The sequence below is a fragment of the Ceratotherium simum genome, chromosome 22 (genome assembly GCF_057802395.1).
Source record: "Ceratotherium simum simum isolate JZ-2026a chromosome 22, ASM5780239v1, whole genome shotgun sequence".
NCBI classification, from domain to species: domain Eukaryota; kingdom Metazoa; phylum Chordata; class Mammalia; order Perissodactyla; family Rhinocerotidae; genus Ceratotherium; species Ceratotherium simum.
Window position 1 is genome coordinate 36,968,286 of NC_141921.1, and position 16,095 is coordinate 36,984,380.

The window sequence follows — 16,095 nt, forward strand, 5'->3', positions numbered from 1 at the left end:
AATGGATGGGTGTGGCTGTGTTTGAATAAAATTTTATTTACAAAAACAGGTAGCTGGAATGACGTGGCCCCAGGGATGTAACTGACCTCCCCTTTGGCCTCTTTTTTCCTTCAGGTAACAGGTTTCTCGTACTTAATAATATAATTTATTGTCCTGGCAAAGGGAGGAGGGGGGCAAGAGCCCTGATGCTTATTAGGCCCATATTTTGTACCGGCTCTGTGCTGGGCGCTTTGAACAGTTAGCACGTTGAACGTAGAGAACACCCACCTTTCTTAGGAGGTTGCAACAGTCTTTGTGTAACCACTTTTTGTGTAATGGGGTAAACTGAGGCTCAGAGATGCCAGCTCGCCTAACACCCTGACTGGCGGGGCTGAGATTTCAGGCCCCTCCAGGCCTTCGCCTGTTCTCCCGCCCTACAGCTGTTCACTTCAGTTTGCATCACTCGTATTCTCACCCCAGACGTGAGGGAGGTGTCTCAAAAGGTGGAAGGCAGAGCAAAAGCAGTCCTGGATTTAATTCCTTCCCCTGTGGGTACTGGAGACCGTGCCTAGTTATAAAAATGAACTCATCGGTTCCTCAAATTCGCTGGAACTTCCAGCGTCACTGAGTCCTGTTCCCCAAACCCACCAATGACCACCATCAGCCGGTAACCACCAGCCAATAACCCCTATCAGCCCCAACTTTGTCTTCCTGACTTCATCCAAAGAAGGTCCCACAACTTCTAACGGCACCATCGGGCAATGAGTGACTTAACCAGCAACCAGTCACACGTGAGTGAACAGAGTTCCAAGACCCAGTGGGAGTCGAGCTCCCGTCTAGAACCCCAGCTGCAGTTCTCTCCACCAATGGGATGCGGTTCTGCCCTTCCCTCATGGGTCACTCCTGGTGAAAGGCGGGAGATGGAGCACAGGATGGAACACAGGAAGGACTCCTGATTCTAGAACAAAGCCCCAACCACAGTCAGCGTCCCGCAGGAAATGGTGCAACACTTCCACCAATGCACTGCCTGAAAATGCCCGACTTTTATGGACTGAACCGCCATGAGGTGGGGGGTGGGCCAGTTTCACAAGCTCTGGGTGGCTTTCGGGCCAGCAGCAAGTCTATAATACAGTATCTGTTGTTTCTGGGTGGCAAGAAGCATGGAAACCTGTTACGGAAACCCTTTTGCCACACCCGCCCGCTGGGTCGCCCAGGGCTGCAGCTTGAAGAAGGTAAACCCGGGGTGGAGGGTCACAGAACACTGACAAGTGACGGAGCAAGGAGCATCCTCTCCTCCCCCTTCAACCCTCGCAAGGTACCAACAGCCAGCAGTTTTGTGGAGACCAGCAAATTCTTCCCCAAGGAAGAGCCAACCTGTGTCACGCGTAGCCCAGACTGGCTGGGCAGTGTCTGGCGATGGGACCCCGGGCAGAGGGGCCAGGCCACCCACCTGAGGAGACAGGCCGTTGCTGACGGGGTTCATGTGGTTGGAGGGCGCTGCCGGGTTCATGAAGCTGTCGGAGTAGCTGGAGAAACTGTGGCGGGCTCCGTAGGCAGAGCTGGTGTCAGCGGCCGCGGCTGCCGCAGCCAGGCCCCCCTGGTGCATGGTGGACGGCGGGAGGGGCTGGGGCCGGTGCACAGTGCTGCCCCCGTCTGTGGAGAGACCCAGGGGAGAGCCTGAGCAAGTGGCAGGGGATAAGACTCCTGTCTGGAGAGGAGCCATGAGCCTCCTTCTCCGTCTCCATGCCCTGGAGGGACGCTACTTGGGATGGGACAAGCTGGCTTCTGGACAGGGCACTAGGGACTGGCCAGGTCCTGAATGACAGCCAACCAACATTCTGGATGACTTCTGGGCAACTGCCCGCCGGCCCTGTTGCTCAGTGCTTGGCACACAGTAGGTGCTCAATAAATGTGATCTGGACTGAAAGTCAGTCTTTGCTGGGGACTCTGGTAACCCATGCAGTCCAGGCCTGATCCGACGGCACCTTGCCAGGTGCTTTTACAAATGCTGTCTAAGGGTACAAAGCAAGAATATGATTCCCATTGTACAGATGAAGAAACTGAGGCTTGAGGGGGTCGGGGCACTTGTGCAAGGTGACAAAGCTAGTGAGTGGTGGGGCGAGGGTCTGGACTGCCATTTCTGTTCTCAGCTGCTGTTCTGCTCTGTCAGGGCCCCCTCCACACAGCCTTCCACGCAATGGATGGGACCGTCATCCTTGGCAACAGTTCAGTTTCTCCTTGAGAATCATAAGGAGGGTCCCCTGCCCCTCTCCTCAGCCTCCAGAGCTGCAGCCTGCCAGCCCTTTGAGAGGAGGCCACGGGGCTTCTTCACGAGACAGATGCCAAGGAGCAGGATTCCTAATGTGTGCTAGGGGGCGGAGAGGAGGGGGAGGGCAGAATGGGGGGCAGGATCCAGGAAGAGTGGAGAGGAACCCTCTCCCAGCACAAAGCTCGCCATCTCTTCTGCATTTTAATAAGACCCCAGGAGGTTCATGTGACTTTACAGTTTAAGGAGCTCTACACGTGGATATGGAGGCGACCTTGCTGATCCCCTGGGGATGCTCTGTGGCTCATTGGCAAAGCCAAGAAGTTCAAGGGTAGGACCTCATCTTTTTTGTCCTAATAGCCTGCCCACACGAAAGCAGACGAACGGTCATAAAATAATAACTCGTTATTCCTTCTTTGTAGGGAAGGGAGGAATGGACGGGGCGAGGAGAAGGATGGAAGGGCATCGCCGAGACGCCAGGACGGGGCTCGGGCACTCACCTTGGGAGATGGTGGGGGTGGGGTAGGTGGAGTCCGGCAGCTGGTAGGGGGGCAGCGTGGGCATGCCGGTGGGCGGGAAGCCCCCTGGCAGAAGGTGGTTGAACGCTGCCAGCTGGTTGGCTCCTGCCTGCTTACGCCAACGGGCGCGGCGGTTACTGAACCAGACCTGAGGGATGGAGAGCAGAGAATGGAGGCCCTCAGCCTGGCTCCTGGCGGAGAGTGAGACAGAGCTAGAACCCGTCCCCGAGAGTCACCCTCCTGTCCAGCCGGCATCCTCCTCCACGGGACGAAATCCCGCCTCTGTGCAGCTCAGGGCAGTTTGCAGAGTGCTGTCAGGGGCGTGATCCCATTCTGTCCTCCTGACCTTCCAGTGAGGGGGTTATTGTCATCATCCCCTTTATACAGATGAGCAAACTGAGACCCGGAGAGAGTGGGTGACTTGCCCACGTGACGGGGTGGTTGAAACTTTAGTCTGAGTTCCTAGAATCTGCTTGTCTGGATTTACAAGTTCCCTGGGAGAGGCCAGAGAAAGAGGAGAATGAGGGTGCAAAACGGGGGCTTCCCTGAGGGGGCTCTTGTCACCTTTGGGATTTGCACATGCTGTTCCCTCTAACCTGCACACTCTTCCTGCAGCTAGCTCCTCGGCCTGCAGGGCTCGTCTGAAATGCCTCCTCCTGCTCCCATTCCCTAATGGCTGCATTGAAGGCGGTTCAGGCAGGTTCCCGCCTCCTCTCAGGAGGCCTCGGGCTTGTGAGCTTCCTGACACAAGCCATCATTCTATTGACTTGTTTCTCGGCGATGTTTCTCCTTGTCTCCCCTTCTGTGCATCTTTGCTCACTGCTTGCTCTCCCATAGGCGCCCACCCAATACTTGTTGAATGAAGGAATGAATGAATTAATGAAGGAATGAATAAACAAGGGAAGGCAGAGATGGCTCTATTGTGTCTTTACTGATGCGGAGGCCACAGGGCTCAGTTGGGAGCCCCTCCTGGTGGGGTGAAGACCCCAACCTTCCCTGGCACCGGATCGCTTAAGACCCCCAAACCTCTAGATGGTGTCTGCTGACATAGGGGAGGGCAGCCTCGGCTGGGTGGAGGGGTGCTTTGTGCCCCTAGTGTGGTCTGTCTTTCCCAGGTCCTTCCCGAGGGGAGAAACAGTATCCAGCTTTCCAAGCTGGATGAGCAGAGCAGCTGGCTCTGATCCGTTTGGGATTCACAGAGAAAGGAGATGAGGCAGCCCATAAAATTAAAGCCCTGGCTTCTCCCCATCTCCCCAGGGCACCAGGGCGTCCCCAGGGGCATCTGGGGTGGGATGGACGCCCGCCCGTCAGACCGAGGCTGCTTCTGAACTGGCGAGGAGTGGGCAGTGCTTCCTGCGCCCTGCTAGGGGGAGGGGCGCACTGCTTTGTTTTAATTCGGCGTCTCCCAGGGGGTGGGCCTCCTATCACCCAGCGACAGAGAGACACCCCAGATGGCGAGTGACACAGACATCATATAACCCTGAACCACCTCTCCTCCAGGGCTCTGGGCCTGCAGAGGGGGAAGAGGAGGAGGAGGAGGAGGTCTCAGCTCGGTGCTAACGCATCCTTGGTGCCTTCTGATACCTGCTCATCTCCCTTTCCACACGGAGAGGAGAGGACGCCTCCTGGAGAACTTTCATCGTGTTGTTTTCTCTTGTGTGTCTTTCCAACTGCCTTCCTTTCAGGAGCGTGATATACACTTTTATTTTAAAATACATTGATTTTATTAAAAAAGTAAATAACAGTACAGATAATGTGCAAACGTGAAAATCCTGAAGACGATCAGGCATGGCTTACGTGTGGGACACGCTGCTCTACTCGGCTGCGTTGCAGCTGCGTCTTAGGTGTGAGTCACCTTTTCCTCAGATGAAGGGTCCGAAATGCAGCTGGAAGCATGCTTCCCCCCTCCCTTCCCTTCCTTCCTTCCTTCCTTCTCATCTCAGACCTCCACTGGGACTCTGCTCTGTGCCAAGCGAGACACTAGGGATGAGAGATGACCAGGACGGTCCCAGCCCTCGCCGCCCTCTGCCTGGGTGCACGCAGACGAGTCAGGATAGCGGCTCTCCAGCGCAGAAAGCTCGGGGTGACACGCAAGGTGCCCTAAGGAGGCCCGAGGAGGGGCTTCCAACTTCACCTCTCAGAATCCAGGAGGGCTTCCCGGAGGAGAGGACGTGCCCCTTGCCATCTATTCTCTCACTTCTTCTTCCTTCCTTGTCCTGTTTCCCCAGGGCTGTCTCCACCCCAGCAGGCCCCTCCCTCCTCACAAAGTGCAACATGAGGGTTACGAGCAGGGACTCTGGAGCCCGACTGCCTGGGTCTGAATCCTGCCTCTGACTCCTAGCTAAGACGGGCAGATTCTGTTATCCCTCTGTGCCTCAGTTTCTTCGTAAAATGTGGCCGATAACGGCACCTACCTCGTAGCGGTTCTGGACCTGCAGTGAGTTAACACAGGCCAAGTGCATACAGCAGCGTCTACAGTCATTATTCGGCTGGAAACCCTCCGCTGGCTGAGCTGGACGGGCTCTTTGCCAGCACCTGGTGCAAGCTGCCCATCTACAGACGGGGAAACGGAGGCTCCCGGAGGGACAGCGGCAGCCTCAGCACCCACCCAGAGTCCCTGACCAGGGAGGGCTGAGTTCTTTGAAAGCAGAGGCTGAGTTTTGTTATTCATTCTTGATCCGTCCCTCAGCACCCAGCCCTGGGAGCAGGACACCGTAGGAAGCATCTGCTTACTGGGCTGGATACTTCATCCGGCCCTTCTCTCCATGCAGCACAGAGGAAAAGAACATGACAGACGGACTTGGGTTCAAGTCGCAGCTCAGTCGCTTATTAACCGTCTCTAGGAAGTTACCTCCCTTAGCTAAATCTCACGTTTCTCGCCTGCAAAATGGAGACAATAATATCGACCTCCTAGGATTACGGTGAGGAAGATAATGTATGTTGAGTGTTGAGTGCCTGGCAGAGAAGTGCATCATAAATGTTGTCCAGTGTTATGAAAAGATTTGGTTTCAGTTGTTAATTAGCGAGTCCCTTTAGTGCCTCCAAAACGCAGTTCTGTTCAAGGTGGCCTCTGTTTCTAGAAGGAACACCCAGGCTGGAGGATCTCGGCACTCGGCACAGGGGATCTGTTTGCCTCCAAGGAAGACGTTATGCAAGGTTGGGGTCCAGCCGCAGCTGTTTAAAAATGAAGGTTCCTCCATAGAAAGGAGTCACTGGTCCCCAAGAATGTGTCCTCCTGCATGACACCCCCTTTCCCACCCCCGACTGAGTCCGGGGTGTCTCCACCAGACATCAGGGTTCAAAGGGAGGCTCCCGACCCTCAGCTGGGGAGCAGGGCTGGAGGGAAGCCAGGGGGAGGTAACGCACTTGAGTTACTAGAACCCCGCCTGACACGTTCACCCGCTTACCTGTTTATTCGAACGTCAGCTCCGTGACAGCAGGGATCTCTGTTTGCTGAATCCCCAGTGCCTAGAAAAGTGTCTGGCACACAGTAGGTGCTCAATAAATGAGTGCCAGATGAATGAACCTGTAGTTTCAAGGGTGGTCAGAACTGGAACCACCAAGAACAGGTGGAGTTTTAACAACAACCGCCCCCCTTTATGGCACTTCTGTGTGCCAGGCGCTTCCTAACTGTGTGTGGGTTTTTTTTTTTCACTTGTAGGCAGTTAATCCCCAGAACGAGGTAGACCCTACTATTGCCACCTCTATTTTGCAGGTGAGGAAACTGAGGGCAGAGGGGATAAGTCATGGAGCTGGAATTCACACCAGGCCTCTGGCTCTGAGCCTCTCCACTACCCCACCCATCTCTTAGAGCTACTGAGATAAGATGGCACAGGACTGCAAAGTCCCAGAACCAGAGACTCTTAGGATCCGAGGCCAGGACCTCAGAAGTATAGAGCCATAAAATCTAAGCAGTGTTCAGGGGACATGGCACTTTTGCTTGAATACTTCCAGTAACAGGGACCTCACCACCTAAGGCAGCTCTGATTGTCAATAACTAAGGATCCTAGAACTTTAAGGAGACCTAGTGACCATTTAGTTCAATCCCTTTATTTACAGATGGGAAATTAAGCCTCAGGAAAGGAAACTGACCTGTTGAAGGTGACACAGCTGATGAGAGGCAGGGACCAAGGGGAACCCAGGCCTGTGGCTCCCAGTCCCGTGCTCTCATCCCTGCAGACCTTTATATGGGACGCGGGACATTCCCCTGTTGGCCCTGGTCCCACCAGGGCCTCTCAGAGCAGCCGTGTCCTTCAAGTCTCCTCTTCGCCAGGCCAAAGATTCTATCATTTCTGTCTTAATTTTTTTGGTCAGCCTTTGTTCATTCTTTAAAAACTCAACATTTATTGTTCCCTCCTCTGCTGGGAGAGCTCTCGGGGCTGGGGGACCCAGCCCTGACTGGGGGGAGAACATAGTCTGAGGGGGAGACCCCAGCCCTGCCCCGGGGAGCTCGCAGTCTGACGGGGAGACCCCAGCCCTGCCCCAGGGAAGCTCATAGTCTGAGAGGGAAACCCAGCCCTGCCCCGGGGAGCTCATAGCCTGAGGGGGAGACCCAGCCCTATTCTGGGGGAGCTCAGAGCCTGAGGGGTAGATCCAGGCCTGCCCGGGGGAGCTCACAGTCTGAGGGGGAGACCCAGCCCTGCCCAAGGGAGATCATAGTCTGAGGGGGAGACCCAGCCCTATTCTGGGGCAGCTCACAGTTTGACGGGCAAGTCCACCTGTGGTGGAGGTCTGCCTGGCCCCCTCACTAGGGGTTTGCCTGGGCTCTGGCCGTTCCCCTGTTCCCTGCCCCCCTCCCTCCTCGGACCTTGAGTGACACCTGTTTCTGGGTCCCCTGGGCCAATAAAAGCACTGCCCTGACAGCCAGGAAATTTTACAAGGAGCGGTCAGGCCTCAAGGTGGTGGGAAGAAGCAGCCGTGGCCGCCAGACGTGGAGATGAGGAAGCAGCCAGGAATGTGCCCAGGAGGACAGCTGCAGGCAGAGGGGGCCGCCTGGGGCGGCTCAGATACCACCCCGTGGAGGAGGGGGGATGGGATGAGCTGGCTGCTGCCGCCTGCCCCTTGGGGTCTCCCTCAATGGCAGCCACGGGCCCCCTACTCCGGGAGTGGGGGTGGGAGGTCTGAGGAAGGTACGCTGATTCCTGAAGGGCTTACATGCCGGTTTGCTTCTAGAACTTTCCCTATTGCTTTCAAATACCAGGCTCTGAGTCAACTTCTTCCTTTTCCCGGATGGAAGGAACCCCGGCTTTGGCATCTGCCAGGCCGAGTTCCAGGCCCAGCTCAGCCCCCGTCCGGCTCTGTGCCCCTGGCTGTGTTGCTTCTGAGCCTCAGTGTCTGCACCTGTGGCGTGGGGGGGTGGCCATACCGACCCAGGTTCCATCAGGTCACGTGGGAGAAGCCCCGAGCACTGCGGCTGGCACAAGGTGGGGCCTGACAAAGGCTGGCTCCCCTCGGATGGAAGCGCCCCCCGCCCCGCCCCTCTGCAGGCCCGCCTCCCCACTCAGGAGAAGACGGGCTGGGAAGGGGCTCCCACAGGACCCATTCACCCCCACCTGTCCGTCTCTTCCTCCTCCACCGCCTCCCAGCCTGAGCCCCTCCCAGCCGGGCCCGGAGGCTCGCTCTGCACTCCTAGAGCGACTCTGGGAATCCGAGAGCTTGGCCTGGGGAGAGGAGGAGATTCCCTCCGCGCCCCCCCCCCCCCCGCGAACCCCAGGAACCCCAGCAGGCTCTGCTCTTTCTGCACTTTCCCCTCCCCCAGACCCGATGAGGAGCCACACACTGGAGGGTGTGGAGGGGGTTCCACTTCTGCCCACCCTCCCTCGATGCTTCTAACCCACCAGGAACATGCCTGCCCAGTCTGCCTGCATGCTTCTCATGACGGGGAGCTCGTTATCCGTCTTAGGAAGCCAGGCCTGTGCAGAAATTTTCCTCCTAACCACCTCCTCCCCTGTCCGAGCCTTGGGGATTATTATCTTCCGGAGCCCTTCTTCCGGCTGACCCAGTGCCCTCCTTTCCTGCCTCCCCCCTTTCCTTTCTTCCTCCCTCTCTCCCTTGCCCTTTTTTCTTCTCTCCCTCTCCGGCTCTCCCTCCCTCCCTTCCTCTCTCTGAAGTACTTGCTGCCTGGAGGGATGAACGCGATCCAACAGGCCTCCCTGCAGCTCCTGGCTTCCCTGGGGCTATCCGCCGCTTGGTCAGTCAGTCAGTCAACCAACATTGGCTGCCTACTTACTCTGCATCAAGTGCCAGTGGCTTTACTTGTCTACACGGTCCCTGCTGCAGAACCCCCCCAGGCCCACTAAACTCTCGGACCCTGGCCCCCCACCTTCTCGATCCCAGTCTCTGCAATATGCCCACACCGCGAACACCCGAGGCACCTCCTCACCTGCACGCGCGCCTCCGTCAGCTTGGTCCTCTGGGCCAGCTCCTCGCGGGTGTAGATGTCCGGGTAGTGAGTCCTCTCGAAGGCCTTCTCCAGCTCCTCCAGCTGCTCGGCCGTGAACGTGGTCCGACTGCGGCGTTGCTTGCGCTTCAGAGGGAGGTCGGGCTCCGACTCCACGTCCGAGCCCTCGTCCAGCCGGTTCCCTAGAGCCGGGCGAGAGGGAGGGAGAGGGTGGGGACCTAGTGAGACGGAGGGGTGCTGTGTGCCCACCTTCCATCCCACCACTGCACTGATGATCAGATCCCTCCTGAGCACCAGGAGAAGGCTGTTTCCCACAGTACTGTTTATCAGAGTGAAGAGTGGGAAGCAACCTCCATGCCCAGCCCTAGGGGATTGGTTAAATACTATGACACAACCACTCTTTTAAAAAAAAAAAATCCCCTATAGTTGAGCATTTCGGTTATTTCCACTGACGCAGAAGGATGCATATATGACATAGGACTCAGGGAGTGGTTTCATGATGAAATACATTTGTCAAAATTCCTAGAACTATATTCTCAAAAAAGGGGGACTTTTGCTGTATATTAACTATACCTTAATAAACTTGACTTTAAGAAAAAGGCAAGGTACAAACCAGCGTGCAAAGATCAATCCCACTTTTGGAAAAGCGCCCATGACACATTATGGAACACTCTACCCAAAAGATGAATAAACGTTAACCTTCAGAGTGACAGAACTTTTGTTTTCTTCTTTACACTCATTTATAGTTTAGTATTTTTAAAATGATGACCATTTAAACAAAGACGCTATTGCATTTTGGGAAAATATTGCAAAACTAAAGAAAGGAGGAGACAGGAAAAAAGGAAGGGAGGGAGAGAGGGAGGGAGGGAGCAAAGGCATGTGCCCAGGGCTGGCAGTCAGAAAGCTTAGATTCCAGGCCGGGCTCTGCCTCTAGATGCCCTGAACTGTGACCCTAGGAAGGCTACCTTCCCTCTTCAGACCTCAGTTTCCCCATTTGTGACATGAGGGTTTGGACTACGTGACTTCCAAACACAGACCCTTCCTGGGATGTTCCAGGATCTCTGAGTGACCTTCTGGGCTGGAAGAGGAGACCTCACCTGATCCTTGGTCATGGCCATGGCTCCCACCCCATCATCCCCACTAATTTCCACCCTGGAGCCTGGTGGTGGAATGAAGACCTTTGCTTTCTGTGCAGAGAGAGCCCAGAAGTCTGGAGCTAGCTTACTTCCCAGCCCTGGATGGGGTTATCAGACCAGGAATCTGCTCCTGTCCCAGGTCCAGGCCAGGGAGACTGCAGGAAGGGCTTGATCAAGCTCCTTGGTATTCAGGGCTGAAGACATCCTGGGAACTAAACTGGCTCCCCATTCCCATCAACCCTGTGCCTCTTGCCCATCTCTGATCCAGCAGAGGGGATGCTGGCAAGGCGTTCCCTAGCCAGGGCTCTGAAGCTGCACCCTCAGTAGCTCCAGGGGAACTGTGGGGAGCACGGAGGAGGGGGCTAGTGAGAAGAGGAAACAAAACAAGGGAGAGGGAAAGGGGAAGCGAGCAGTCAGAGATTATCTTCCTCCTCCCCACTCCTGCTTTCTCCCTTTTCTCTTTTGCCTTTGTTTCTCTCCCCCCTTCCATCTCCATCGCTGGCATTCCTGGAGACACATGTGTGCTTGTCACTCGTTCACTCCCCAGAGCACGGATGGGGCACCTGCCATGTGCCACGCATGCGCCAAGGATGCTGTGCTCAGAGTGCTCAGGCAAGCTGGAAAAGCCTCAGAGATCATGTGGTCACAATACAGATGGGAGAAACTGAGTCACAGAGAGGCCACGTGAGATGCCCAAAGTCTCTCAGGGAGTGTCCACACTGGCTCGGACCCTGCTCTCCTGTCTCCACCCCATTCTCACTCAATGGCTTCAAACACTGGTTACACGAATACGTCCAGTCTCCTCCCACAGGGGACAACCTGCCTCCCCGTCCCCCCAAAAAAACACCTAATACAGCCCTTTAGATCTCAAGTGGAGGTGAAGGGAAAAGTGTTCCAGGCCAGTGGATGAGCACGCGCAAAGGCCTGGCGTGTCCAAGGGCACGACGGGTAACATTATCATGGGGCTGCATCCACAGCCAGGAGCCAGGCAGGTGGATGGGGAGTACTGGGAGGTCATCCAGACTTGGGCATTGCCCCTCTGCCCTGGGTCCCCTTCCCTCCATCCTGTTCTCTTGGCCACTGGGCAGTCATCTCTGCCTTTTATTGGCCACTGCCAGGCAGTCCCTGCTCGTGATGCTGCCCGACAAGGGAACCAACGGCAAGGGAGACGTCCCTTCCTCGTTGCCTGCCTCATCCCTAAAGGCAGACATCGGATCCAGCCCCTCCTCTGCCCTTTCCTGGCTGCCCAGCTCCCTGTCACCCAGAGGAGGCCACAGCTGGCATCCCGAGGGGCGCTTCCCCAGCATGTCTGGGGCTCAGAGCCAAATACAACTAATCCCAAGGATTCATTTTCTGAAACTCTGCAAAACCTGTTTTTTGACTGTGGCCAGGAGAGTGAGCCCTTGGGGCCTCAGAAGGAGGAAGCCGGCACTGGCCGGCAGGCAGGGAGGTTAGCCCGCAGACGGGGAACGGGGCACCAGCCTCTGTCCTCCAGGGGAGACCCTCGAGCTCAGACAGGAGCTGAGTGAGATGAAGATCAGGGCCCTTGGTGGTGAAATCTACCTGCAGAGACTGTACTCAGAGCCGTGAGGTCAGACTGGGGAGGAGATGGAGAGCCCCATTCTGATGGAGGAGGCACAGCCCCGTCCTGGGAGAAACCCAGTCTGATTAAGTCTCAGTCTGGTTCTAGGGCAGGCTGTCTAATAGAACTTTCTGCGCTGATGGAAATGTTCTAGATCTGTGCTGCTCAGCCTGCTAGTATCAGCCGCATGTGGTCCTGAATACTCGAAATGTGCCTAGTGCAACTGAGCAAATGAGTTTTTCCTTTTATTTCATTTTAATTCAAATTTACATGGCCACATGTGGCTGCTGGCCACCCCAGAGGAGAGCACAGCTTCAACACTGCTCTTCTGTCTTTCGGACAAGGAGAAGGCAGGCCTCGAGCTCAGAGCCTTCTGCACGCGAAAGTCTCTAGGCAGAATTTAACAACATTCTTTGTTTTAATGATATTTGTTTTTATGGTTCCCATCTATTTATAGGACATGATACTCATTTTCCATTTATAAGGGCATTAGTTTCCTTGAATTCAGTTTTTTAAAGTGCTTTTGTATAAAGTAAAATATTAAAGAAGTAATAGGACAGGCTGTTGGGCTGTAACCAAAATCGTGAATGCAGTCAGCAGATGACCGGCTGCAGGATAAAATTCAGGGTGCTTCTGATCCTGGACCGTCCCCAGCCTCAGTGCCCACTCAGGCCCATGCACACCAATGCCCTTGCCCTCCTCATTACTTGCAGCTTCTAGACTCATCAGGGTTCTGAGTCTATTCCTCCGTCTCCCTGTCCCTCCAGCCCCTCACTCAGCGCGGGTCTGGGAACTCCATGGGCCCAGAGACACCCAAACCGAAACCCAGGCTGGGGAAGGCAGGCAGGGCCCACAGGTCTCTGTTGTTTGACAGGCACTGGAATGACCCTGCAGGATGTTGGCGGTTGTCATAACAACCCTTTGGATGCTGAGTGGGGAGAGCGAGCCTCTACCCCACTAGCTGGGAGATCCAGAAAGATCTTAAGGGAAGTGGACTTCAGGCCCCTGAAGATCTCCCGCCTCCTCCTTGGCCCAGCCCAGGGGAAGAGACCCCCATCCTAGGTCTGTGCCATTTTGCTCTGTGCCAGCCTCATGACAGGTCTGTGAAGCTGGGACTATCGGCTCTTTTACCAACAGGGAAAACAAGGCTCAGAGAGGTTCAGTAACTTGACGGGGGCCACACAGCCAGGAAGCTCGCGCTCCTTCCTGGAGAGCACGCGGAGGAAGGACAGGTTGAGAGGGAGTTAGGGGCCCTCCGGGGCAGCTCTGTTCCAGTCGGGAGTCCTGGTCTGGGAGGCCCGACATCTGGATTCTGGGCTCGGTCTCTCCCTCGCTGTGTGGCCTTGGACAAGCCACTGCCCCTCTCTGTACCTGGGTTTTCTCAGCTGTAAAAGTGAAGATAATGCATCCCAGCATGCGTCACTGGATTGCTGTGAGAATAGAATGGAATGAAGATTATGGGAGTAACTGGGAACCTATAAAGGGCGCGCGGAGGATGATGACGACGACAGGAAAGGGGAGAGGGTGGGGGTGCAGGACGAAAGCAGCGTGAGTGAGGGGACACCCTCACGGAGAGCCCTGGTGCCGCCACATTGCCCTCACTTCAGTTTCCCCGGTGACGTCCCCTCCCCGGGAACCCGCCAGCCTCAGAGTCAAACTAATCAACAGGATCAGGTGGACTCGTCGCAGAGAGGCCCTGCTGGCCGGGGCCGAGTCCTCCACGCGCCGAAAGCTCGCTGCCTCTCTGTGAAGCCTGGGCAGCCGGCACGGGGGGGGGGGGGGACGGGGGGGGATGTGGGGAGATGGACATGGGGGCGCATTCGTTAACGGAGGCTGCGTGTGGGGCGGGCAGCGGGGGAGCAGCCTCCTGCCCTGCTGCAGCTCCCGCCCTCCCGCTCCCAGGCAGCTGTGAGATGGAACGGTCCCGAGGGGGTGGGACGGAGCTGGGGCTGGTCTGGAGATAGTCCTGAGAGAGAGGGACTTGGTGAGGGTCCCCCTCTCCGGGCTCCTGGACCCTGCCTCTGCTGAGGGACGTGGGGAGTCCAAGACAAAAAAGGAAGAAACAGCCCCTACCTTGGGGCCCTCCCAATCTTACGGGGGACAAACAGCCTCTGTCTTAGCTCCCAATCTGATGGAGGAGGTATCACCCTTGTCCTGGGACTTTCCCAGTCCGATGGAGGAAACACTGCTTCCAGATGAACTGGGGCCAGGACGGGCGTAAAGCACGAAGACAGCTGCAAGACTTGAAAGAGCCTAGAATGAGGGACAGGAGGGTGACAGGAGCCGTTTGGTTTGTCAAAGCTCTAGGGTGGGCGGGAACGAGGTCTGCTGAGGGCCGAGTCCAGCCCAGGCCCGGCTGATGGAGGAGGGTAGAAAATTGCTGGGGCAGCTCTCATGGGCTCCACCCCAGCCTCTGCCTCCTCCATCAAAGCCGCTGACCCGGGAAGCCTCAGCTATGCCAGCGAGGCCACACCACCATCGGCCCTGCCATGTGCCCAGGCTCACCCCGCCACTCCACGTGGTTCCCTGTCCCTCTCTCGGCTTCCTTAAATGACCGAGGCAACCTGTCTCACATCTCCGTGCCTTGATCACAAGCTTCCAGCGCTTGGGATGCCTCACCCCTTTCACCAGGCACACTCCTACACATCCAGCAGAACCCAGCTCATGGGTCGCGCCCCCCCCCCCCCAGCAAGGCTTCCTGGGCCCCTCCAGGCTGGTTTCAGTGGCCACCGTCAGGGCTGTCAAAGTTCATCAGGAGACACCAAACTTGCCTGTTTATGGGTCTCTCGGTCCCATTGGACCATGAGATCCTTGAATGCGTCAGGAACTGTGCCTGGCACACAGCAGGTGCTCAATAAAGAGTCTTCTTCAATGAACAGGGCTTCATAGAACAAAGTTCCTTTTGAACTCTGACACCCTGCAATAGTCATCACCCTGTACCTGTGCACAGCACTCTACAGTTTACAAGCTCTTTCATTGTCCCAACACGGTCTCTCCCGATAACCCCGGAGGGCCAAGCAGGCAGTATTAGCCCCATTTTATAGATGTTCAGTAAAGCCTAGGGCACTGAGGCTGGGAAGAAAACCCCGGAGTCTGGACTCCGAGCCCAGTGAGAGCCAGCTTCGCTACAACTGTCAGGTGCTGGAGAATTCCATTTCTGATCATGAAAACCGAGGTGGCTTCTTCTCCATCTCTACCCCCAAACTTTCCCTGCAATCCCTTTTGCCAGAGGAAAAGCTTTGAAATGAGATGGTCACAATTTCTGGACCTACCCCCCTCTCAGACGGCAGGAGGGAGCTGACCCATCTCAAATCCTTGTCATCCTAGATCGGGGGAAGCCTGCAGTGGCCTTGAGGTTTGGGGTCCTTCTCTCGGTTCCCCCCACCAGAGACGCCCTCCCACCCCTGCTCCTGCGCCCCCTCTCCCCGCCGCCTCCACCCCAGCCTTCATTACAGTTTCACATAGGCTGGCTCGGAGCTGCGGCAGAGAGACGAATCACATAATAGTTGATATGCGTTTTAATCAAGTAATTTGGGCAGAGCCGAGAGCTGGCGAGTGTGGGCCGGGCGTCCCTGAATACCAAGCAGGCCTGGGCGCAGGTCTCGGAAAATGGAAAAGTCATTTACAGCTCAGCTGGGGGCCTGGCAAGCCGGGGCCATGGCGGGCGCCCTCCCCGCCCCTCCGCCCCTCCGTGCGAACTGCTCAGCTGTAACCGAGCGGGGCGTGCGGCTTGGTAGCGGCTTGGTAATGTCTGCGGGAGCCGACCGCACAGGAGGGCTGGGCTGGGTGATGGGGGATCGGACGGCGAGGCGGCTCGGACCCGAGTTAAACGTCCCTGCAGGCGACCCCCTCCTGTCTACCTCCTCTGCCCAACTTCTCTCAGGTGCCCGTCTCAGCATCACCACCCGGGCGTCCAGATCGCAGACCTGGCCCTCGTCCTTAATGCCCCTTTCCTCGCCCTTCACACCTCCAGCTCCAAATCTGTTAGCTCCGAACCCAGCCCACACTCTACCCTGGCCCTGCCCGCCTGTCCTCTCCCTCTCTCCCTGGACTCCAGCTACCATCTCTGCCCCCGCAGCTGCAGGCCTTTGCACAGGCCGTGCCCTCTGCCTGGAGCACCCTCCCCAGCCCCTCCTGGCCTGGCGAACCCCGGCAGTTCGCAGCTGGCCAGGCCTAGGAGAGCGGGCATCTGGATGCCTGGATTCTGTGGATTC

General features: G+C 56.6%; 1 protein-coding gene across 4 annotated transcripts in view; it reads right to left on the reverse strand.

Moving 5' to 3' along the window:
* The window catches only part of PAX7 (paired box 7), a 96,632-nt gene that overhangs the window by 34,900 nt on the left and 45,637 nt on the right, over positions 1-16,095 (reverse strand). For 3 of the 4 annotated variants that reach the window (XM_014783919.2, XM_004425641.3, XM_087445814.1), the window contains exons 5-7: positions 9,146-9,345; positions 2,746-2,911; positions 1,430-1,632 (exon numbers count right to left, since the gene is read on the reverse strand). In XM_014783919.2, coding sequence (XP_014639405.1) covers positions 1,430-1,632; positions 2,746-2,911; positions 9,146-9,345 — 569 coding nt within the window. Of the gene's footprint in view, positions 1-1,425; positions 1,633-2,745; positions 2,912-9,145; positions 9,346-16,095 lie in introns of all 4 variants that reach the window. The other variant, XM_087445816.1, reaches the window with a different exon arrangement.